The 24,024-nt window shown below is 48.2% G+C and overlaps 1 protein-coding gene across 2 annotated transcripts in view; it reads right to left on the bottom strand.

Annotated features, from left to right (window-relative positions):
* Nucleotides 1-23,822, bottom strand: part of LOC125436163 (protein FAM166B-like) — a 29,888-nt gene extending 6,066 nt beyond the window's left edge. For both annotated transcript variants that reach the window (XR_007245009.1, XM_048502882.1), the window contains exons 1-3: nt 23,706-23,822; nt 15,408-15,637; nt 3,434-3,603 (exon numbers count right to left, since the gene is read on the bottom strand). Coding sequence is in view for 1 of the 2 variants with exons in the window: in XM_048502882.1 (XP_048358839.1) it covers nt 3,434-3,603; nt 15,408-15,637; nt 23,706-23,737 (432 nt within the window). In the remaining variant the exon portion in view is untranslated. The remainder of the gene's footprint in view (nt 1-3,433; nt 3,604-15,407; nt 15,638-23,705) is intronic.
* Nucleotides 23,823-24,024: the final 202 nt, after the last annotated feature.

Below are 24,024 nucleotides of genomic sequence, written 5' to 3'. Positions count from 1 at the left end.
CGCTCCTTGGGCAATGGGAAAACACACTACAAGGTGTTGTTTCTCCCTTCACTTTGAACTATAGGGTCTGCCCTGTCTGGGTGCAGCTTGATACTGCTGGCTCTGCTACCAAAGCGCTGCCTTCAAAGCACTATAAAGCTCGACTCAACCAGGTTGTGGCTGCAGTGCCTCCGCCTGCCTGGGTCCAGCTTTAACCTGTGGGCTTTGAGGTGGAGTCCCCAGTTTAAAGCTAGACCTGGCCAAGCCCATCCTTGAACTATTCTCCCTGCCCCCAGCTCCACGTGGTGTTCAGGGGTAGGGTGCAGTTCGATGGTGAGTAAACAAGGCTTCTGGCATGGGAGGGGCTCTGGGCTGCCTGGTGTTCCTTTCAAGCAGTGCCCAGAGCAGGGGTCTGCAACCTGCGGCTCTCCAGAGGTTCATGGACTACAAATCCCATCAGCCCCTGCCACCTTGCTGGCAAGGGCTGATGGGATTTGTAGTTCATGAACCTCTGGAGAACCGCAGGTTGCAGACCCCTGCTCTGGTCACTGCTTGAAAGGAACACCAGGCAGCCCAGAGCCCCTCCCATGCCATGCTGGCAGGGGCTGATGGGATTTGTAGTCCATGAACCTCTGGAGAGCTGCAGGTTGCAGACCCCTGGCCCAGAGCATCTGCCCTCCTGCCCCACCCCAGATACATCAATACCTACCTGGACTCACTCACTTTCTAAAAACACTTGGTAGGTGCCAGGGAAGGTGTCCGTGGGCACCATGGTGAACTACGTTGGGAACCCCTGGTTTATTGGCTAACTTTCATTGTGAAGTGCTTTACATGCTTGAAATGTTATCCCAGTGCTGAGTATTAATCATAATTATAAGGTAACTATTACAATAATGATAATTATTCTGCATAGTAGGATGTTATTTTTAAAAATAAGTTAATAATGGGGCAGTCTTGCCAGCAAGAAAGGAAGGCTGTAACCAAGCAAAGCAAATATACTAAAAGTCAACCCAGATAAAGGACAAAGCAGTTCAGCAATATATATATTCTCAATTTTTCTCCAGTGGAATTTTTCTGGTTAAATGACATAGATTTATATTTCCTCTCACAAGACGTAGAGGAGCTATGTCCTCAGTCATGGAAACAATGTTCTACATCATAGGTGTCAAACTCGCGGCCCTCCAGATGTTATGGACTACAGTTCCCATCATCCTCTGGCAGCATCATGCTGGCATGGGATGATGGGAACTGTAGTCCATAACATCTGGAGGGCCGCGAGTTTGACACCTGTGTTCTACATGAAGGAAATATAGAACACATCCATTTAACTACTGAATAAATTCCCCTAAAGACGAAATGTAAAATATGCTCAGTTTTTTAAAAACATTAAAATACGACTTTTTTGTTGCAAATGAAAAGCCCACAAATATTGCTAGGTCCCAAATATTTCTACCAGCCTGCTTGCATAACATAACCGATGTTTGTACTTCGGGAGTGTAAAACAAAAATGAATCTTGCTTGTAGTGCTTCTGTTCTCAGTCATTTGGAGATGACTCTTGGGCCCTTTCCCCACTTACCCTTTTCCGAGGGCAATTCCCAGCGCGCGGCAACCCTGGCATGCGCCCGGGCGTCCCCACGACCCTGCGCTCTGCGCAGAGTCATCAAAAGGCGCCCTTTGAAAGAGCGGCAGGAATGCCTCGCGCTGAGGGGCGCGACAGCAGCAGCGTCGGGGTGGCTGCGCTGTCGCCGCCCCTCTCAGTGGGGAGTGCCGAGGGACCCCGCGCTACTCTCCTCGAGTAGCGCGGGGCTTAAGGTAAGTGGGGAAAGGGCCTTGGGCTGCATTCAGATGATGTGACAACCTGTAATTGAACTCCAACTGGGCATGAGCACAGCTTGGTGATGTGCTGATGTTCTGCCCACTCCCCTTCTCCTCTACCTAGTAGTGTTTGATTGAACACTTCCTGGCTTGGCTGAACTCCAATTGTTTGTGACCTCCAAAATGCAGGTGCCTCCATGAATTCTTTTCTCCATATAACATTCTAAACAGGGATTAAACCTGAGATGTATAATCCCAGTTGGTGTGACATGAACAAACCTTAATTCCAATGTGCCCAGCCAGAGTTTCTTACCATCTGAATGCAACCGGAGCCCCCACAAATGGCTGTCAAGTGAGCATTTTACAAACCACCATTAAGCCTTTTTGTTGGCACTGCTGTACATGATCATTTCATAACTTCACTATGCATGTTAAAATGCTGACGGTGATGATGATTCAATTTGGCATTAGCCTAGTTAGCGTTGCCAGCTGTGAGCTGAGAAATGCCCGGAAATTTGGAGGATGAAGCCTGAAAACGGTGGGGTTTGAGCAGAGGCATAGCTACAAGGGGACTGGGGTGTGTGCATCGCACCAGGCTCCCACCTGGGGGCAGCAAAATTTTCTAGTTTTTTTAGTGTTTTTCAGTTTTTGGCCTGCAGGGGGCGCAGTTTTTAGGCTAGCAGCACCAAAATGTCAGGGAGCTTTTGGAGGACTCTCCTGATGATACCACCCAAGTTAGGTGAGGTTTGGTTCAGGGGGTCAAAAGTTATGGACTCCCAAAAGGGTGCCCCCATCCCCCATTGTTTCCAATGGGAGCTAATAGGAGATGGGGCTACACCTTTGAGAGTCCATAACTTTGGACCCCCTAAACCAAACTTCACCAAACCTGGCTGGCATCATCAGGAGAGTCTCCTGAAGATTCCCTGATTTTGATGCTGCTAGCCTAAACATGTGCCCCCTGCAGGCCAAAAACTGAAAAAACACTAAAAAATACAAAAAACACAAACGAACATGGGGGGGGGGGGGAAGCAAAACTCAGATTTTGCACCGGGCTCCATTTTCCCTACCTATGCCTCTGGGTTTGAGGAGGGGGGGACTTCATCAGTGGTGTATAATGCAACAAAGTCTACCTCTCAAAGCAGCTATTTTATCCAGCTGAGCTGATCTCTGTTGCCTGGAGATCAGTTATAATACCAACCACCTGGAAGCTGGCAGCTCTGCTTCTATGATCTGATGAGATCAGGCTGGCCTGGGCTATTCAAGTTATGGCCAGTTACTAGGGTTGCCAGCTCCAGATTGGGAAATATCTGAAGATTTGGGAGGTGGAGCCCCAGGAGTGCATGGTTCAGTGAGGGAAGGGACTTTAATGGGCCATACAGTCCATCTTCCAAAGCGGCCATTTTCTTCAGGTGAGCTGTTCTCTGTTGCCAGGAAATCAATGGTAATAGTGTTAGATCTGCAGCCAAAATCTGGAGGTTGGCAACCCTTACTAGTAGTTGTATCAACTTACATTAAAGGGTCACTGAATTAAAAACACTCAAGAAAACAAAGCTGTGCAAGAACAACAACAAAGCCATGTGACTGTAAAATTCTTTCTGGAGATCCTGGGAACCATCATGGTGCTTGAAGCCCAGGTACCTCTGCCAGCTTGGTTAGGCCGAGCTGGTTTGCTGTACTTGGTTTTGATGGTGGCTTCACGTCAGCTTTGACCTTTTCCATTGACTGAATAGCGGAAGTGGTTTGAGGAGTGCCATCGTAGATGAGGTTTTGAGCAAATCCAGGTCTCTTGGTGCTTGTGGGCAGGTACTCTGGAAAATCAACATAGACAGTGATCGCTGCTGTGAGGAAGGCAGAAACTAAACTTGCATTTGAAATCAAGAAGATGTCTCTTTAATCTGAGATAATAAGGCTTAATGTCAGAGTTTTGCGCTTGGTTATAATCTCGAGTGAGGCAGCTCCGAGGATGGCCTCTTTTTTTAAACTTCCTCTTTCATCTCCCTTATTGAGACTGTAATTTTATGTGAGCTTTCCTATTAGTATCAGGCTGTGTCCCGTATCTTTAAAAATGTTCTTGATGCATGTTCGTGACTGAGGACATAAGGATGCACAGGTTGTGATCCTCTCAGTTTCTTCCAATTTAACATGAAATTGAATCATCCTGTGATCTCCTTGTGTAAGATGCAAAAATCAATTTCAACTGATAGGGAATAAATTGGGGAGGAGGGGGAGTAGTGGCAGGCCTGTCCACTGACTTCCTGCTAATGCGCTGGATCCTACCAAATTTCCTGTTCAGTCTTACTCATTATCTTCCTTATCACAGTCACCATCCCACGTGGCTTTTGTCTACCTGTATCCCATTGTTCCTGGTGTAGCCTGATCTCTGCTTTTGCCAGTGAAAAAGCTGGTAGGACCGACCGATCCTAATGAATTCAAGGTGGATAGAAGACTTTTGGACTCCCCTGCACACCCAAAGACTGTCAAGCCACTGCCAGTTTAAGGCAACCCCAGCAAGGGACTTTTAAGGCAAGTGAGAAGCAGAGGAGATTTTCCATTGCCTTCTTCTGCAGAGCCTTCCTACTGACCCTGCTCAGCTTCCAAGATCTGATGAGCTATCCCATGCTGCATTCCTTCTGTTTAGATACCCCTATATCCCTGTAAATCAGATGTAGGACTCAGAGGCATAGCTACAAGAGGACCGGGGGGTGCGTGTTGCACCGGGTGTGCGCCTGGGGGCAGCAAAAATTTCAGGTTTTTTTTTGTTTTTAGTGTTTTTCAGTTTTTGGCCTGCAGGGGGCACAGCTTTTAGGCTAGCAGCACTAAAATTTCAGGGAGTTTTTTGGGGAATCTCCTGATGATACCACCCAAGTTAGGTGACGTTTGGTTCAGGGGGTCCAAAGTTATGGACTCCCAAAAGGGTGCCCCCATCCCACATTGTTTCCAACGGGAGCTAATAGGAGATGGGGGCTACACCTTTGAGAGTCCATAACTTTGGACCCTCTGAACCAAACTTCACTAAACCTGGGTGGTATCATCAAGAGAGTCTCCTAAAGATACCCTGACATTTTTATGCTGCTAGCCTAAAAACTGCAACCCCTGCAGGCAGCAAACTGAAAAAACACTAAAAAATACAAAAAACACATCGGGGAGCAGCAAAACTCAGATTTTGCACCGGGCTCCATTTTCCCTAGCTATGCCTCTGGTAGGACTTTATAATAAGGTGGTAAATTGAACTAGACTGGGCTAGGTACACGTCAAACTGGTTAAGGCTTGCTGCTGACAGATAAAAGATTTGAAAACTTGATCCTTGCCGCTGCATCTGTCTAATGCGCACGTGCACACACACGCATGCACAAGCACATTTGGTTTTATTTAATCAATTTATTTTATTTATACCCCCAACCTTTCCCAGCAAACCTGGCCCCAGAGCAGCTTACAACATAATAAGAGCAGTTTATCAATAGATATTTAATGTTAAGTTTAAAACATACAGTTAAAAGGAAATCCTGTCCTAATACAGTGCAATGCAAAATGGCGCCTTAAGTTATATCCTAGTTGTCTTGACTGTGGAGGGAAGACCTGCAGTTCTGAAAGCAAAATGAAGAAAGTGCCTGCCAATACCTTTTCAGACATTGTGCCACTAATCCCTGCCATTCCCCTTTGTCCCACTAAACCTTGCCTTTTTATCAAAGGTATTGCAGCACTTTCAAGATTGCATAAACTGTGCTGGTGTTTTATTGACTGCCAATGCAAACAACATAGCGAGACTCTGATGTCTACAGCGACGAGGACTGGGAGGGGGAAATATGAGATGGGAAGAAATAAGGTTGCCATACCCTTTGTTGATGTTCCCCACATGAGTTTACATATTTCTAGAATATATGCTGGAACTGAAGGTTTCATTCAGAGGGTGGGGAGCGCAGGATTTGCACTGGGTGTTCCATTTTAATCTCAGACTGACTGTTATTTCATAAACCATATCTATGACCACTTCTTGTCATAAGCATAAGCATTTATTGTCATTGTGCACGCACAACGAAATTTACAATCATGCCTCAGAAAATGCAAACCATAAATGCAGACTAAACGCTAGGAGTAAAAACTGCCAGGGCACAGCCTCACAGCCCAGAAAACCCACAATAGCCAATTGATTCTGGCTGTGGAAGTCTTGAACAATAATTTTTTTGGGACTGTTATAGATTAAGTATTAATCGGCTCAGCAAAGTAGTTTTGCTCCCAAATCTATTTCCCCATTTTTCTCTTCTAGCTTGTTGCCAAATATCTACTTTTATCATTGGTATAAATATCAAAATGTTGCAAAATATCATTATTTGAGATTTAACAACAACAACAACAACAATAATTTGAAATTATACCCCACCTTTCTCTCTTTTTCCTTCCTCTCCCCACAACAGATACCTTGGCAGATTCCGCATGGGCCAAAAACAGCAGTGTGAAAACGGTGTAAACCCTTTTACACCGTTTTAAACCATTTTACACCATTTTCACACTGCTGTTTTTGGCCCATGTGGAATCCGCCATTGTGAGGTAGGTGGGGCTGAGAGAGTTCTGAGAGAACGGTGACAAGCCCAAGGTCACCCAGCAGGAATGTAGGAGTGTGGAAACACATCTGGTTCACCAGATAAGCCTCTGCCACTCAGGTGGAGAAGCGGGGAATCAAACCTGGTTCTCCAGATTAGAATCCACCTGCTCTTAACCACTACACCACGCTGGGTTTGTTTTCAGTATTTGCAGCATTTGGAAGCTGGTGCACATTGTGATTTCACAGTCAAATGCACTGCAGGCCATTCGATGGAATGGTATTTCACAACTGACAAATAGTTACATTGGAACTTCTTACCCGAAATTTTCCAAAAACAATCTAAGAAGGGCCAGGTCTAAAGAATGAATGTTTCAAAATGTAGAAGAAAAATCCAGAATTTAACATTTTCAGTGGCAGAGGGACAACATTTAAAACCAATAGTAAATTTCAAATTCAAAAATAGTCAATTTCAATTTGTTCAGCTCCATCCTCCTGTGTCAGGGAAGAATCACATACACATTATGCATAGCAAAGAGGTGACAGAGAAATGGCACTCTGAAGTTTTCTTCCTTGCTGTTGAAAAGTATACAATCAATTATCCTATCAACATAATTTTGTAATGTATTGTCGAAGGCTTTCACAGCTGGATTCAACTGGTTCTGGTGGGTTTGTCGGGCTGTGTGGCCGTGGTCTGGTGGATCTTGTTCCTAACGTTTCGCCTGCATCTGTGGCTGGCTGTAGTCGTGCCCGCGGGGTTGTCGTAGGAACGAGACGAGACGCGGAGATATCATCTGGTGGAGAGAGCCAGCAGCGGGAGCGCGGAGTCCGTGATCCTGGCAACTCTGCTGCATGCTAGTTCCTGGCACCTTTTATTGGGGTTACAGCGGGGGCGTGTAAAGGGGTGGATTGGTGGGAGACTGGGAGAGCGGGAGACCGGGAGATCATCATGTGATGCATGATCTCATCGGGCTGCTACGTGCGGGAGGAAGTGTCGGCGTCTGGGTCTAATCCACACCTGGGGGCAAAGGCTCCATTGTCCCTTTGTCTGGGTCACCGGGTGGTTGTGAGCCAGGTAGTTCATGACCTGTGACTCACCGGGGGGTGGGGGATGGGGGAGCGGGTGCGACCAGAAGGCCGTAGTTGGGCCGGCATGCCAGCGCTCTGCCTACGGTGCTGCTGGGTCAGCGGCTCATCCCTACATCTCCTCCTTTTTTACGTTTTAGGAAGGAGGCCGAATCGGTGGGGATAATTTGAGGGAACGCTTACCTCCTCCGCCGTTTGCCCAAGCTGGTCAAGCTGTTTGTGTAGCATGAGAACTTGGTTGTAACGTAGGGGGAAGTCAAAGGGTTTCTTGCACACGTTACAGGCAATATCAGAGATACATTGAATAAGACAAGATCCGACGATGAGGCACACAATCAAGCCAATGCAGAACTGTACAATAGTACTCAACCATCCCCCCGGCAGAGGGCGGACCACCAATGGGGCAATATGTCGTACTTCAGATTGGATACAACATCCTGCAACTCATGCACTTTCATATGAATCAAATGGGAATTATCAGAGAGATTAAACAACACATATTTTTTACATTCTCACAACCTTGGTGATGTAGCAATAACAGGCAATCAATAGCGGCGCGATTATCTAAGGTCGCTTGACGAAGTTCCTGTTGCTCGGGGGCCAGAGCGTCCAGAACAATTGAGGTAGAGTTGGTGGACTTCGCAAGGGCACAGGCCAGCCGACCCAACAGTCTTAAGCGTTAGTGAGGCTAAGCAAGTCCAGGAGGACTCCCTACTACAGGGGAAATTAAGCAGAGGGAGACGAACTCCGCCTTGGAGAGGGCGACCGCGTTGCTCCGGCAAGAGGGGTCAAAAGAGAGGGCGGAGCGGCGGCGGCGCTTGGGCTCCCGGGGTGGAGCCTGAGGCAAAACGATGGTGAGAGGTGGCAGCAGAGGGTTCCGGCAGACCGATAAGTGGGGATGCAACGACAACAAATAATATACTCAATGGATATGGTGGAACTCACAGACATTGCTAAATGGTACGTAAGCTAGGAGGCACCACCACCAGGAGGCACTGGTCGCCGCATCTCAAAAAGGATATTGAGGAGATAGAAAAAGTGCAGAGAAGGGCAACAAGGATGATTGAGGGGACTGGAGCACCTTCCCTATGAGGAGGAGGCTGCAAGCGTTTGGGACTCTTTAGTTTGGAGAGGAGGCGGCTGAGGGGGGATATGATTGAAGTCTACAAAATTATGCATGGGGTAGAAAATGTTGACAGAGAGACATTTTTCTCTCTCTTTCTCTCACAATACCTACTACTAGAAACCAGGGCATTTCATTTAGAAAATGCTGGGGGGAAGAAATTAGGACTAACAAAAGGGAAACACTTCTTCACGCATAGCGTAGTGATTGGTGTTTGGAAATATGCTGCCACCTGGGGAGGTGGTGATGGGCCACCACTAACCTGGATGAAGCTTTAAAAGGGGCTTGGACAGATTTATGGAGGAGAAGTCGGTTATGGCTACCAATCTTGATCCTCCTTGATCTAGATTGCAAATGCCTTAACAGACCAGGTGATCGGGAGCAACAGCCGCAGAAGGCCATTGCGTTCACATCCTGCATGTGAGCTCTCAAAGGCACCTGGTGGGCCACTGCAAGTAGCAGAGAGCTGGACTAGATGGACTTTGGTCTGATCCAGCTGGCTTGTTCTTATGTTCTTATGTTCTTATGTTCGATGACTCCCGCGAGCGAGGCTGCGGGAGGAGGTACGTTCCGATGACGATCAAGTGACTGGAGATAGTGGTGAGTTCCAAGGGTTAAGATCCTGCAGGGGGCGACCGATCGTCGCCGGTGGGGGGCAGCCGTGCAAGTAGATGCCGATGGCTGCGGAATTCGCAGCAATAACCGCAAAGATGGCAACTTGGAGGTTTTTGGGTGGCCCGAGACAGCCCTGCTGTCGCGGCAGCTTCCGAGTTAGGCTGGTCGTTGCTCTGACGTCTCCCGGGTCATCCGGGCCGGGTCTCTCGGTCTGTTCTGTATGGTACTGGCCGGTGGAGTCCCAAGTTAGAGGCCACGGGGGTGCAGGGAGGTTCTCCAGGGGATCCGTCCCGCCCCCAGGGTGGGGCCTGTCTTCGTCTGGTAGTCATTCCTCAGGAGCTGGCCTGGTGAACATGGCCGGAGCTGGGATCCCATAGAGGACCTGTAGGAGAAGGACTGAAAGCATACCCCCTTCCCTTGGAGGTTATGAGGGTTGGGCCGGGCCTCGCCAGGCCTCGATAGTCTAGGAGCTGGCGGTAGTAGAGCTTTTGGCGTGGGGGAGAGGTTCTGGACTGGCCTGAAGTGTCTTTCTACGAGGGGTGCGGATCTGTTGCCCGGAGTGAGTGGGGCAAGCAGGTTTAAATGGTTGATGGTGAAGAGCACTTTTGATACGGTCTGCTGGATGCGACCTAAAATGGAGGCCACCTGCTTCCCCTTTCTTTAGTTTGTTTAGCTAGAATTTCCCCTTAAAGAAGTTGCGACGATTGGCCTCTTTCTAGCGATTGCTTGGCCTGTGCTATTGTAAGGGATCGCGTGTGTTAGCACGATTCCCCAGTTGGTGCAGAATTGGAGCATGGCCGCGGAGGAGTATGCGGGTGCGTTATTCGTCTTTAGGCGGCGGGGCGGCCCATGACGGTGATACATCTGCCAAGAGGTGTTGGATGACGTGATTGGTAGTTCTCGCCCACGGAGTGGTGTGGCCCAAACGTACCCAGTATATGTATCTACAGTTCACGATACGGCAGAGTGTTTCCAGGGGGCTAGGGCAGGGACCTGGGGTTACGTCCATTTGCCATAAATCATTCGCCAGGGCTCCTCTTGGGTTTCCCTCGGGATCTGAGGAGGGGCCGAGGCGTGAACACTGGGGCACAAGATCTCCACGATCGATTGTGCTTGGATTGAGGGGAATGCGGCAGGACCCGAAGCGAGAGCTTTTAGCTCTATGGTGCAGGAAGAAGTCTCATGCGACTAGAAAGGGATCGTGAGAAGAGGAGCAGAGGCGTGGGTAAGCGTCATCCGCAGCTGGTTTCCCATCGCTGAAGAGGGGCCCGGGAAGTGGCGTGTGGCTCGCGACATATGGCCTAGCCCAAAGTACCGAGAAGGTTCTTGTGTGCCAGCAGAATCTGCAATGTTAGGAAGAAGACTCATGAGGTTTGAGTCGATTCGGGGAGCCAGGCGTAAGTCTCGGGGCAGATGAGTAATTACATGCGCTACATATTGTGAATCGAATTCAAGAGATTGAAAGGTTGAGGGAAGGTTTGGAAGGCTAGGATGGCGCTTGGCCGAGCCTTCAGCTCCGCTGGGCCGCAGCTTGGGAGTATGGCGGGTAGGCGGTTTTGCACACTGCCCATTTTGTTGAAAGGCGATGGCGCCTGATCTCGCGTTTACTGCCATCGGCCCGAAGACAGTCGATAGGGGCGCTCTGGAGCGGTGTAGAAGCTGCCAGGGGGCGGATGGGACAAGAAGGTAGAAGTGCAGGAGAGTGAAGCGAGGATCTGGGGGGAGGTGAAAGAGGACCTCCCCACGAAACCCTCTAAAGCCAGCTGGAGGGGCAAGGAGGCATTCTCAAAGACATGTTGGAACTCTGATCTGTTCAAGGAGCATGGCGATCTTTTTCGGGGTCCCACCCGACCATTACCATGGTGCGTTGACGCTCCTTGGTTGATAAAGGTCAGCGTAAAGCTGGCCACTGGGGTGGAAATTAGGTTTTTGGCGGGTACATGCGGCAGGTAAGAGCCACTTACCACTAGAGAAAAGTCCTGTGAAATGGTGGTTTGGCGTCCATCCCCAAAACCCCGGTTGGAAGGGGGGCGTATGGGTAAAAAGAAAGAGGGAGAGGGGCTGATCCTTGAGGGGGGACTCGATCCACCCATCGGCGAAGCCAGAACTTCCTTTTATTGCTTGAAAGCGTCCCTTGTGCTTCTACAGGGGAGTTGGATTTTGTCCCCAGTTCTTAGCGAGGTGGGAGTAGCGCGAATAGGGGGGGCTAAGCAGGAGAAAGGGTGGTGAGGGCGAAAAAGTGGCGGACCCAATCTAAAGAGGGTTCCAAGAAGTTTACTTGCTGTAGCTGAAGAAGAGCGTGGGCGGCGTCCGGTATTTGCATCTCTGGTAGGATGGGGGTGGAAGATAAGAATGAAGGAGTTTGTGCCCCAGATACAGGAAGTGGCTCGTCCCTCTCAGGATCTTCTCAGGAGCTGATATGCAGGCCCGACTAAGCTTTAAAGGTGTCGAAGCCATGCAGCGCCACCCATTGTGGGGGGATGAGTTAACACTTGGCCCGATCAAGATGTCGATCCATGTAATGGATGAATTAGGAGCTTCGAGCGCCCTGGCAACTTGAGAAAAATGGAGCGGTAGAAGTGATGCAGAACAAAATATTGGCATAAGGTGGGGCTGTTGAGCATCCCACTGGGGCAGGAACCTTCCATTGGTACCTGGCCGTGAGGTTGCCCTGATGGTTGAGAACCGGCTTTTACAGAGAAGGCCGGCGTACTCGGTCCCCAGGGGAAAGAGGGATACAGAAAAGAAACAATCGCTTCAGATCAATGACCCAGGACCACCTGGTAGTCCAGAGAGAGGGATAAGATTAGGGGTTGGGTAGACGCTGCACTGAAGAAAGGGCCCATGGAGTTTGAGATGCAGGCATTTACTGCCCTGAAGATCCTGGAGTAAGTCGCCATCGGCCACTCTTCTTTGATTACAAAGACAGCGTGTTCCACTTGGCCCGAGGTGGAAGACTTCTCCAATGTGGTTTGCTTGCTAGCTGTTCTTCCACCCGAAGCTGGTGCAATGGCAGCCAGCTTCCTCCCCTGGGCAGCTGACCATTGCTCTACCCAAACCGGGATTACAGGTGGTCCCAATGCGTGAGGGGAGAGCGGTGTGGGTGGCTGGGGTTTACCCTCCATCTTCAGGGTTCCCTTAGAGGCGGTACCCGAGAAGGCCGGGACGGTGGGCTGGCTGCTGCCCGGAACCTCGAGCTGCACGCGGAGCGCAAGCCCGGGTGGGTGTCCTGCCGCGTAGCCCGCTCTCCCCCTTTCCCCCAGGTGCACGGGCAAACCTCTGTTGGCCACTGATCAGGCCGTCTAGCTGCAGTTGCACCCCGGCGGTTACCTGGGCTCGCGGCCTTTATTGAGCTGGCGGCGGGTGGCTCCTGGGGCGGGGGGATCAGCGGCGCACAGCTGATCCCGCCAGGGCAGTTCCCTGCCAGCCAGGGCGCTTGCTCCACACCACTGGGTGTGGGCGGCTCCCGGGTACCAAGTGGAGTCAACAACCCTGAAGCGACCCGGACAGTTCCTCTCGTTTAGTGGCGGAGGCCTCGAGGCGGCTTGACCTGCGGTAGCTGCCCTGGGAGGGGTGGGGCCACCATACTGGGCTGGAGCGGTGAAGATCTCGTGGGGGAGCCCCGGGGGAAGGGTTCGAGGGGCGGATTCTGGCCCTGGGCTGGGGAGGTGCCCAGATGCGGGCCTTCCCAGCGGGCGTTGGGAGCACCCGACCCTAGACCTCCCTGGGGGTCCCCGCCCTCTGGGGGGAGACCCCCACCGCTCGGGCTGTAGGCCCCCCCACTGGGCAGTCGGCAATCCTTACGGAAGTGTCCCGGTTTGCTGCAATTGAAGCACTCGTCTAGGGGCCGTCTCATGGCAACGGAGAGGGCGGCGGCTAGAAGGCTGGCTTGATGGGTGAAAGACCCGATATCCTGGCAAGCTTTGAGCATGTCGGCCAGTTCGGGGTTCCTACCTAGACCTGTGACTGCTTTTCGGCACTCAGCGGAGGCGTTCTCCTTGGCAAGGTGCTTAAGGAGTTTGCCCTGAGCCTCCTCGTTGTCAACCTGCCTCCTGAGGGCCTCCTGGAGCCTGTTCACAAACTCAGCATAGGGCTCCTGAGGCTTTTGCCGGACGCTAGAGAAACTTTGGGTTGAGCACTGGGTCCACGGTATTGGGGACCTTCAAAAAACGCCTTGTAGGAGCACTTCCAGAGGCGATCGTAAGGGTGGCCTCCGGCAGGACTGGTATCTGCGCATTGGGGTTAGCGAAATCGTCGCGAGCTTGCATAAAGCTACGCTGGCGGTGGTGGTGGCGCTGCCAGAAGGCTGCCCTCGGCTTATGCATTGCTGGCGGTACTTCAGCTTTCCCAGACCACATACCAAGCAGGGTTCAGGATCATGTGAAAAGTGGAGTTTTCCAGTCCCTCCGGAACCATTAGGTGATTCCTTTGCGACTGCTTCCAACATGCCTCTCACATAGGGGCTAGTGATCCCCATGTCCCGCGATTGCCTTGCGAGAAGTTCAGTGAGAACGCTTGTAACCTAAAGGGCGGTACTTCGACAACTTCGCCCGGACGGCGCCATCTTCCCCTTCGTGATCGGTGTAATGGGCCGAGGGGCACATGGCAGGATGTCGGTATTGTCTTCCGTCAGGGTTTTCCTTTTTTTGCAGATCGTGGCTAATACCGGCTCTGCTAGGGTTTTGAAACCAGCGCCGTGCATTACGTAGGCGATGACGGAGGCGCGGTGGCTTCAGAAAATGAAGGCGGGGCGAAGGCTGAGAGGTGAGGGCGGCCGAGCAGCGGGAAGAGATTTGAAGGAGGCGAGGGAAGCAAGGGGAGTGGTGAAGAAGGACGAAGCGTCCAGTTTAGGTGAGAGAAAGTTCGAGGGGGGTGAAATTGAAGCTGAAGAAGGGTCAAAAGGAGGGGCAATCTCACGGCAAGAGGGCCATATAGACCTGCAGGCTGATGGCGACATAACATTGCCTCCACGTCAGTAGCAGCGACATCGGGCGAAGCCAGGGCTCTCTTCGTACGCAGAGTGCACCCGATGTTTTCCCAATCCTTAAGAGATTCAATGTCCCCCTCTCTGGGTACCATGGACATTGAGCTTCAATCTCCTCAACCAATTTCGCGCAGCCTTCCCTCTCTTTACCGGAGACCCTGCCGCTTTTAAGCTAGCGCCTTTAGTTCGCTAACGTGCTTGTCATAAGCCCTGCTTTTGCAAGCTCCCCATACTCCTACCGCTTGGTTCGCCAGGACGAGAGAAAGTGTCCTAGAACTTCGAAAGGTCCTCTGGATCTCGCGCCTCGGACATCCAGCCGGACGAGGCGGTACCGAGAGGTGGAGTCCCTGGATCGCGCCCGCATCCAGTGGGACGTCACGGTACCCAGCGGGCCCGCTTTCCCAAGCGGCGAATGGTAAGCGGGTGGAGGTTCGAGGATTCCCGGGTTTCGGCACCAGCTTGTAGTCGTGCCCGCGGGGTCGTCATAGGAACGAGATGAGACACGGAGATATCATCTGATGGAGAGAGCCAGCAGCGGGAGCGCGGGGTCCGTGATCCTGGCAACTCTGCTGCATGCTAGTTCCTGGCACCTTTTATTGGGGTTACAGCGGGGGTGTGTAAAGGGGTGGATCGGTGGGAGAGCGGGAGAGCGGGAGAGCGGGAGACCGGGAGATCATCATGTGATGCATGATCTCATCGGGCTGCTACGTGCGGGAGGAAGTGTCGGCGTCTGGGTCTAATCCACACCTGGGGGCAAAGGCTCCATTGTCCCTTTGTCTGGGTCACCGGGTGGTTGTGAGCCAGGTAGTTCATGACCTGTGACTCACCGGGGGGTGGGGGATGGGGGAGCGGGTGCGACCAGAAGGCCGTAGTTGGGCCGGCATGCCAGCGCTCTGCCTACGGTGCTGCTGGGTCAGCGGCTCATCCCTACAGCTGGCATCTTCAGAGGTGTATCACAGAGGGAAGTCTGTTACACACTGTGTTCTGGATGCAGGTGAAACGTTAGGAACAAGATCTAGCAGACCACAACCACACAGCCCGGAAAACCCGCCACAACCAATAATTTTGTAAGTTTCCTTAGTGGCTGGGAAGACCTGCACAATAGGCATTAAGCAGAAGAATGGAAGAATATGAAACAGGAACAGAATTTTTTTTGCAACATCCTTACATTGCTCATCATGTGTAGTTCCAATCTAAGACCATATCTGAAAGTATGTTAATTCTTATTCTGAAATGCACTGAATCAAATAATTAGCATATAACTTACCATATGTGGCATTTCCATCTTCTTGAGTTAATTGGGGATAGTGACACTTATCAGGCTGTTTTATCTGGCTTATCTGTTCTGACCTGCTGGGATGATACTTGTGCCCAGGAAGGCTGAATTCACTATGGCTTAATCGTAGCAACGTGGCCTGATGGGAAAGCAGTTTTCGGGTTGCATTGCCGTAGGTTTCTCCAACTACACTTTGGAGTTTTGGAATGAAGCCTGTATATCTGGTAAGAGTAAAACAAGACCATGTAAACGTGCAAAAACTTCGTGAAATCCTGTCTGAAATGGGAAATGAATGCCTTTTCACATAACACACCGGCAAACCTGAATTTGGTGGTGACAGAAAGCTTTAACTGTTCACACTCCTTGAGAAGTATGTCTCTATAAGAACATAAGAAGAGCCCTGCTGAATCAGACCAGTAGTTTATCTAGTCCAGCATCCTGTCTCACACAGTGGCTAATCAGTCACTCCAGGGGCGGGGAGTGTCAACAGTGGGGCATAGAGACTGAGGCCTTTTGCTGATATTGCTTCCTGGTACTGGGATTCAGAGGATGACTGCCTCTGATTGTGGAGGTTTCCTTTAGTCACTATGGCTAGTAGCCACTGCTAGACCAATCCTCCATGAATTTAATCTATCTAATCTATGCCTGTGGCCATCACTACATTCTCTGGCAGTGAATAATCACTCTCTGTGTGTAAAGAAGTATTGGGGAGAGCAAATCTGCTGACGCAGCACTGCACTGCCTCCACAGGCAGATTTAGTGCACCCCCCACAGATGGGGCTGTAAGTGTATAAGTGCTATATCTTCAGCTGGATGTTCCTCTCTTTTTTCTGAACCTGGAAGTTGCCCTTGGACTTGGATTCGATTTCGAGTACCTTTAATGGCATGTAAATAGTTTAACATTAACGCTGCAAGATAATAACACCCTTTACAACTTCTGACGAGTTAAAATAGCACCATTTAAAAATTTAGCCACTGCTTCCAACAGTTCGTAGTTGTGGCTGTTTAACAGATATACAACCTTCTGTTTATCTGTAATGCCTTCACGTCCATGCAGGAAGGGGATTATGTGCTTCTTCCTATCTATCTCATAAAAAGGACAATTCAACAGCATATGAGATAATGTTTCCACAGAACCCATGCCACACGGGCATTTCCTTTCTTTATGTGGAATTCCAGGAGGTGAAGTAGATCAGAAAGGCTAAAGGAAGAAGGCAGGAGCATTACACCTAGCTAAGGTGATTGTCTACGCCACCGGGCCTCAACCAGGAGATAAAGGAGTGCGGGACTACAATTAATCTATCCACAGGTATTCCCAGAGAGATCGGGGAACAGGTTTTATTAGATTCCTCTAGCATCTGTTGAAACTCTCTCTATAAAAAAAGTCTCTTCTTGATAGCCCCATAGACCTCCTGCTCTGTTAACATTAGCAGGTCCTCCAAGGAAATGCCTTGAACTCATTAAGTTTGGCTTCGATTTTAACCTACCACTGGGTTGTGTGGAGGATGGAGCATCCCAGGGATGTATAGTCCAGTTCATCTCGATTAAAACAAATCCTGGCCCAAAACTTGAATGTACAGCACCAGGCCAGAGTTTCCAGCCGATGCCCTTGGACTTCTCCTCCTTTTCTCTAAGTAGCCACTGTTTTTTATGTCTTCCTTTCCTCATGGACTGTGATTGATGCAGATGTTTCTGGAGGTCTTTCCTGTAGAAATAAATATCGCATACTTGCACATACATGATGCCGGAACATCTGGCCATAAGAAATGTACTCTTTTGATCAAGTTTCTACCAGAGCATGGCTGAATACATTCAAGTACTGGATTAAATTATGTTTCAACTCTGATGAGCACAGTTCAATATATACTGTGCTCCCAGACCTAGTTGCCTCTGAATGGTATCAATTATTCAAATCAAAAATTTACTCTCTAGGTTTACTATTTGAAGATCTTTGTATGTTGTCACCCAGAGAGATATTCCAAACCTTAAAAAGCAAACTTTTAGAATGGGAATACCATATCTTATTGGGACAAGCAAACAAATCATGCTCACCCCTTTCTGTCGGAATAGATATCAAAAAGGATATCGAAGAGATAGAAAAAGTGCAGAGAAGGGCAACAAGGATGATTGAGGGATTGGAGCACCTTCCTTTAGTTTGGAGAGGAGACGTCTGAGGGGGGATATGATTGAAGTCTATAAAATTAGCCATGGGGTAGAAAATGTCGATAGAGAGAAATTTTTCTCTCTCACAATACTAGAACCCGGGGGCATACATTGAAAATGCTGGAGGGCGGGGGGAGAATTAGGACTAATAAAAGGAAACATTTCTTCACGCAACACGTGATTGGTGTTTGGAATATGCTGCCACAGGAGTGGGTGATGGCCACTAACCTGGATAGCTTTAAAAGGGGCTTGGACAGATTTATGCAGGAGAAGTCGATGTATGGCTACCAATCTTGATCCTCCTTGATCTCAGATTGTAAATGCCTTAGCAGACCAGGTGCTCAGGAGCAGCACCAGCAGAAGGCCATTGCTTTCACATCCTGCATGTGAGCTCCCAATGGCACCTGGTGGGCCACTGCGAGTAGCAGAGTGCTGGACTAGATGGACTCTGGTCTGATTCAGCAGGCTCTTTCTTATGTTCTTATGTACCTGAACAGGGGCATATAGCTAAATATCTTGAATTATGAACTGAACCCCAGCAGAGATGAATTATTACAAGGGCCAGATGCAATACTTTCCCATCTGCCGTTGCAAAGGGTTGCTATTTATCTATCCCTCTCCAGGATCGGGATTGTCCACGCTGTAAAAACCAAGTGGAGACTCTTGCTCACGTTATACTCGACTGTCCGAGATATGTGGGTATTAGGAATTTCTCTCCTTGGCTGGCCCTTGACAAATCTGAAAGAGACTCTTACAATCCTGTTGTGAGGCTTCTGTTAAACAATACAGACGTGATTCTGTTGGAAAAAGTAGTAAAAATTTTTTTACAAGTGACAGAACTTTCTAAGTAATGTCTAACGCTAGCTATAGTTTCTCTGTCTGTGTTTTGACCTTATTCTTGCTTTGTACATTACAAATGTCTGGTAACATTCTAGAGCTTATTTTATATGCCCAATAAAGGTGGTGGTGGTGATTGTTATATTAAGTTGCTATCTTTCTATCAACTGGAACTAGAATGTGAACAGAATTTGCTTAAATATAAGTTTTACTTTTTGCAATTTACTGAGTAGGACAATTGATTTACTGCACTCCATATCACACTTCCATGATTAGACAAAACTCTTTTGTATTAGCCAAATATACCCAATAGACTCCACCAGGTATTTCCTAGTAACCCTAGTAAAAACCCTAGCCAGTAACCCTAGTAAATACCATTTGTAACTTATGGATAACAATACTGACCCACTTTCCCAGGTTGCTTTTAGGATTACTGAGGTGATATGCAAGCCTACATTGTTATTCATGAAAATTAAAATTGATTGGTAATATAGATTGGTGGTGGAATAGATGTTGCTGGAGGACTCTGGAGGAACCACAAAGGAAGCCCTTGAGTTTAATTTCTATAATTGAAGATATTAGAGATCGAGGCTTTCTGAAGCTCCTCCACAAAATACAAGCTATGTTTTTAATCCTTAAATCTATTTCCCAAAGGTCACAGTGTTGCGATTGTGGCCGTAATTACTCTGCTTGTCCAGGTCTTCTCCCTCTAAGCACTGAAACTGAGGTTTAGTTCAAACCATGCAAAACCAGGATTTAATTAAACCAGGATTCCCCAATGTGCCTTGTCAGGAAGTGGGGAGGGTGGTTGGAGGGCAAGATTGGTATTAGTAGCCTTCACTCAAATGATAGGGTTTTCAACAGCTGCAATAGCCACTGTAAGATTTGGAGGAGAAGGATGAGGAGGCTCCTGGGCTTTTTTAAAAATAGCCAGTATGTGGTTTTCCCCTCCTTCCTTCCCTCCACTATTCCTTCTTTTCTATCTATTCTCCTTTCTCTCTCTCTCTCTGCCCCTAGGGCTTTCCTTCATTTTTTTTGTACTCCTCCATTGCAGTTCTTTTGCAAAGCGAGAATAGAAGCATTGTATTTGGTTCTATCTGTTCTACAAGTCATTTGAGGTTTTGGCCCCTTCCGCACACACAAAATAATGAATTTTCAAACCAATTTCACAACTGTTTGCAAGTGGATTTTGCTATTCCGCACAGCTTCAAAGAGCACTGAAAGCAGTTTGAAAGTGCATTATTCTGCATGTGAGGAATGAGCCTTAGTTTCACCTCCTACAGCAGAGGTGTGGAATATCACCCCTTCCCCCCCTGTGGCATTCCACCCCTGCCCCCCTTGTGGCACCCCCCACTCATTTTATTGAAACAGTGCAGGCTGGAGAAGCGGCCTGTTCCCTTCAGGCTGAACACGGCCTGGTGGGAACTACACTTCCCAGGACTGGTGTGTGTGTGTGAAAACACAGAGTGCGCACCGGGCGCAGTATGGCCCAGCTATGCCTCTGTCTTACAGTGGCCATTTGAGGTTTGGATCTTCCTCTTGTGGCAGCCATTTTTGAACTGGTGCTCATCACTTCCTGTCAAAATTCCAAGGGTTGCAGGCTCACAAAGATTGGGAATATTGAATTAGACCATAGGTGTCAAACTAATGGCCCTCCAGATGTTATGGACTACAGTTCCCATCATCCCCTACCAGCATCATGCTGGCAGGGGATGATGGGAACTGTAGTCCATAACATCTGGAGGGCGCAAGTTTGACACCTGTGAATTAGACTATGGTCAGTGTGACTGCTTAATGCTGAAGCGTTCACTAAATATGGATAATAAAGGTGCACCCAAGCAGATCTGAAACCAGAATTTGACGTGGGTTTATTCAACTCTGTTAGCTTTAACTAGGTTTTGCACGGTTTGAACTTGTAAACCAAGACTGCCTTTTCTGATTATGGGGTGAAAGTAATGAAAGCAGCATCTATTGAGACAAGACAGGATTTGAATGATCATCTTCTACAAAGTGAATCACGGCCTTAAAAACTAGCCATAGTTAGCATTAATAATGGTTTATCAAGCTGTAGTGTGAGATTTGCATCCACAGCCTTTCAAGGGGTACGTGTTGGTACCGTAATATGCCACTGAGGAAAATAATAACAATGAACTTTGAGGAAGTCAGTATGTGTCAAAGCTGAACAGGTTTCAAAGGGGCATTTCAAACACTAATCATTTTAATTCCAGCAGTTTTTCACAAGACCCTATTTCAGCTGCTACGTGTTTGAATCACCCTTTCAAAACACGTTCACAACAGCTTGTACCTCACAAAAAAACCCCTACCCAGTCTACATGAGTCCCCTTCCCAAAACAATCTGTGTTAATAATCTGTTGCATATTGATGATAAAGAGACATGAGATAGAAAAGTTCTTCCTAATATTCACATGCAGGACATCCTAATTAGCAACTCTTACTTGCCACATGCGAACAACTGTTAAGAAGTTTTTTAAAAACTCCTTCTGGATAGCTGAGATGCCAGGCTGTTGAAGCGACCTTCAAATCTGTACTTTCTGGGCCAACCTTTCATTTTTCAGATAATAACCGCTGATTATGTTTGGGTAGTGAGGTAAATCATGAAAAAAAGGGGAGCAAATTCAGCTGCAAAACTGATGTAATATTTAATTAAAAACTAATAGTGAGGAAAACTGCCTAAAAACCTTGCTTTATTAATTCCCTTACGTCCACAAAAGACAAAGGAGTTTACATAAGATCCCTATCTGGTCACTGTGGTCAGTAATTAGATCTAGACCTGTTTAAGTACAGTTTAATTTCTCTTCATCGTATGCCTCTCATCAGTCCAAGTGGGTTATTTGCTCCGGGCGAAAGAAATGGGATAAGATCTATGTATATTGAACCACATCTCCAACGGCCTTCCGTACTTTTGGATAAAGAGTCAGTTTGCCATCTTTTGTCAGACAACCAGCCAAATAAAAATGGAATGTGACCAAGTTCTTAACTGAAGCCTTGAAAATTTCCAGGATGCAGTCAAATAACAGCCCAAAGTCTGTTGTCGCAGATTCTTGCTTTTAAAGTAGCAGGGCTAATTTATATTAATATCAATTTTATATTTTAAATTGAAGTTTGAAGTGGTTGTTTTAACCCAAATACTTATTTATTTTATTCTGTGACATCTTATAGATTATTGTAACTCACTGTCTTTGTATGCCATTAAAGGTATTGGAAATTACTCTGGGCTTAATGCTGTTAAGAAAAGTTGTTTCCTTTTGTTACTCCACAGTGTCATAGAACATTTGTGCATCTCCGACCTAGGGGTTGCTCGGCTTTTCTTTAAGCTTGTTTTGGAAGAAGTCACAGCAAAACCTGGATGGCTGCTTTGTGGGTGGCAAAGTTCGTATTTTCTAGGTCCTACTCATATGGCAGCCATTTTCCTTACTCCTGTCCTTTGAGAAAGCCATTTCCTCTCCTGCCGTCCAGGAACTCGATTTTTAAAATTGGCAATTGACTGTTGTATTAGGTTCTCTGAATGCCCAGTTTTCATTTTTGTAGAAAATTTAATCTGTAGTACTTTTTGTTATGGAGATATGTCTTTCTTCTTACCCTTCTGCAATAAAGGGGGCTGGACACTTACTTTGAAAATGGAATGCTGAGAATTCAAAGATCTTGATACACAGATTATTAAACCCTAGTGCAAGGGTCTGCAACCAATTGGCCATGCTGGCAGGGGCTGTAGTCTATGAAATTGTAGTCTATGAACATCTGGAGAGCCACAGGTTGCAGACCCCTGCACCAGTGAGATGGGGAGTAAGGGGGAATGGCTGTTGCCACTGGAAGACCGGGGCAGGGAAAAGCTGCCATGTGGAAGTGCTGCCATGCTGTATCAGCAGCAGCAGTGAAACTACACAAGTGTGCCATTGTGTAGAAAACACTACTTCAGTATCTTGATTTGGTCCTGTGAGCCCTCTGGAATAAGTTTGTTACATATGAGCTGCTGCAGCAGATCTTCAATCTGTAGTTACATGAGAAGCCCTGGGCTTAACTGGAGGAACCCACACAGGAAGGAACTGCATTGCCTGTATGCCATACAGGTAGTATGAGAAGGATCCCCGGTATTGTCATAGTCACAAGTTGTCAAACCACATTATGAATCCAGAATACCATTTGCTACAGCGGGCGTGAACCCACAAGGTAAGCCAGTCATTTGTAAAAGGCTGTCAAGTGCTGAGGAGAATTTTAGCAAACTTCTGCAGCTGATCAGAAACACAAGGAAGTAGAAAAGTGCCAAAGCTACTTCTTCTTCATAAAACGGCATAGTTTATAAAATAATTGCTTATTCTGGTGGGGGAACCACGTCAGTCCGTTGAAGGAAAAACAAAAGGATTCTGCAGCACCTTAATGGGTTCCCATGGTCCTCAACCCATTTTCGTAGAGCGCACCAGAGTAACATTTCTGTCTTCTCACCAAATCTGGTTCAAAGCAAATTACTGGAAATATTAACTGGAAATATTATTTATGCATGTCTTATTCTGAGCCTCTGGCATTTTTTGCAGATTTATTTCTGCTTCATATTCAGACTCTCTTTTAAGTGGAGGTAGACATTTTTAGGTTGCTAATAACCAGTGGCGTAGTGCCAACAAGGCCGGTGGCGTAGTGCCCCTCCCCTCCCTTGCATGCCACCCCTCCTTCACCTCCCCTTCCCTACGCTAGGGTGGGTGGGCCATGTCCAGATGCTGGGCCCCCGCCCCCTCCTCCCTTGCATGCCACCCATCACTCCCTCCCCTCCCCTTGCATGCCACCCCTCCCTTTCCCTCTCCTAGGGTGAGTGGGCCATGTCCAGATGCTGGGCCCCCTCCCCTTTCCTCCCCTCCCTTGCATGCCACCCCACACTCCCTCCCCTCCCCTTCCCTGCCACCCCTCCTTCCCCTCCCCCTCTCTCCGCTAGGGTGGGTGGGCCATGTCCAGTAGTGGCACTGCTGTGGTCTATAGAAATTACATGGACTTCATTAATAAGTGGAGGTAGACATTTTTATGTTGCTAATAACCAGTGGCGTAATGCCAATGAGGCCGGGTGGGGCGCGACACCCCGGGCAGAGCAGCGGAGGGGGCCTTGCGTTCCAGGGCAGGGGTGGATGGTGCAGTTCCCCCTCACTCTGCCTCTGCTAATAACCGGAGACCCATGGATTGTATGTAAGAATTTCCGAAGCCCCATAATCTTTACCCCTATTTAGCTATAAAAATATTTTGTTTACAACTTCTAATGTTCTTAATGTTCAGATTTTGTGCACTTACCCTGGTATGTAGCTAGAATGATCAGAAAACATGCTGGTTTAGCAAAGATTCAACAATTGTTCCTTAACTTCAAGCTCAGCCAGGAAATAAGAAATGTCAAGTGTATCTTAGCCTCACTTTGCTTGAGTAAGAACAAAGCTTGGCTTGGACACCTAAGTTTTGTCACCATAGTGACTCAGGTCAGGTGGGGCTGAGGTAAATTAAACATGGAAAATGTAACACTGCCAACCTGTTCACTGTGTTGTCAACAAAGTAACTTGATTTACCAGCTCCACCAAGTGTGGTTCTGGTCCACAAAAGTTTCAGCCAAAATCAATTG

This window comes from Sphaerodactylus townsendi, linkage group LG07 (genome assembly GCF_021028975.2).
Source record: "Sphaerodactylus townsendi isolate TG3544 linkage group LG07, MPM_Stown_v2.3, whole genome shotgun sequence".
In the NCBI taxonomy this organism is placed as follows: domain Eukaryota; kingdom Metazoa; phylum Chordata; class Lepidosauria; order Squamata; family Sphaerodactylidae; genus Sphaerodactylus; species Sphaerodactylus townsendi.
This window is presented reverse-complemented; position numbering and strand designations above follow the sequence as displayed.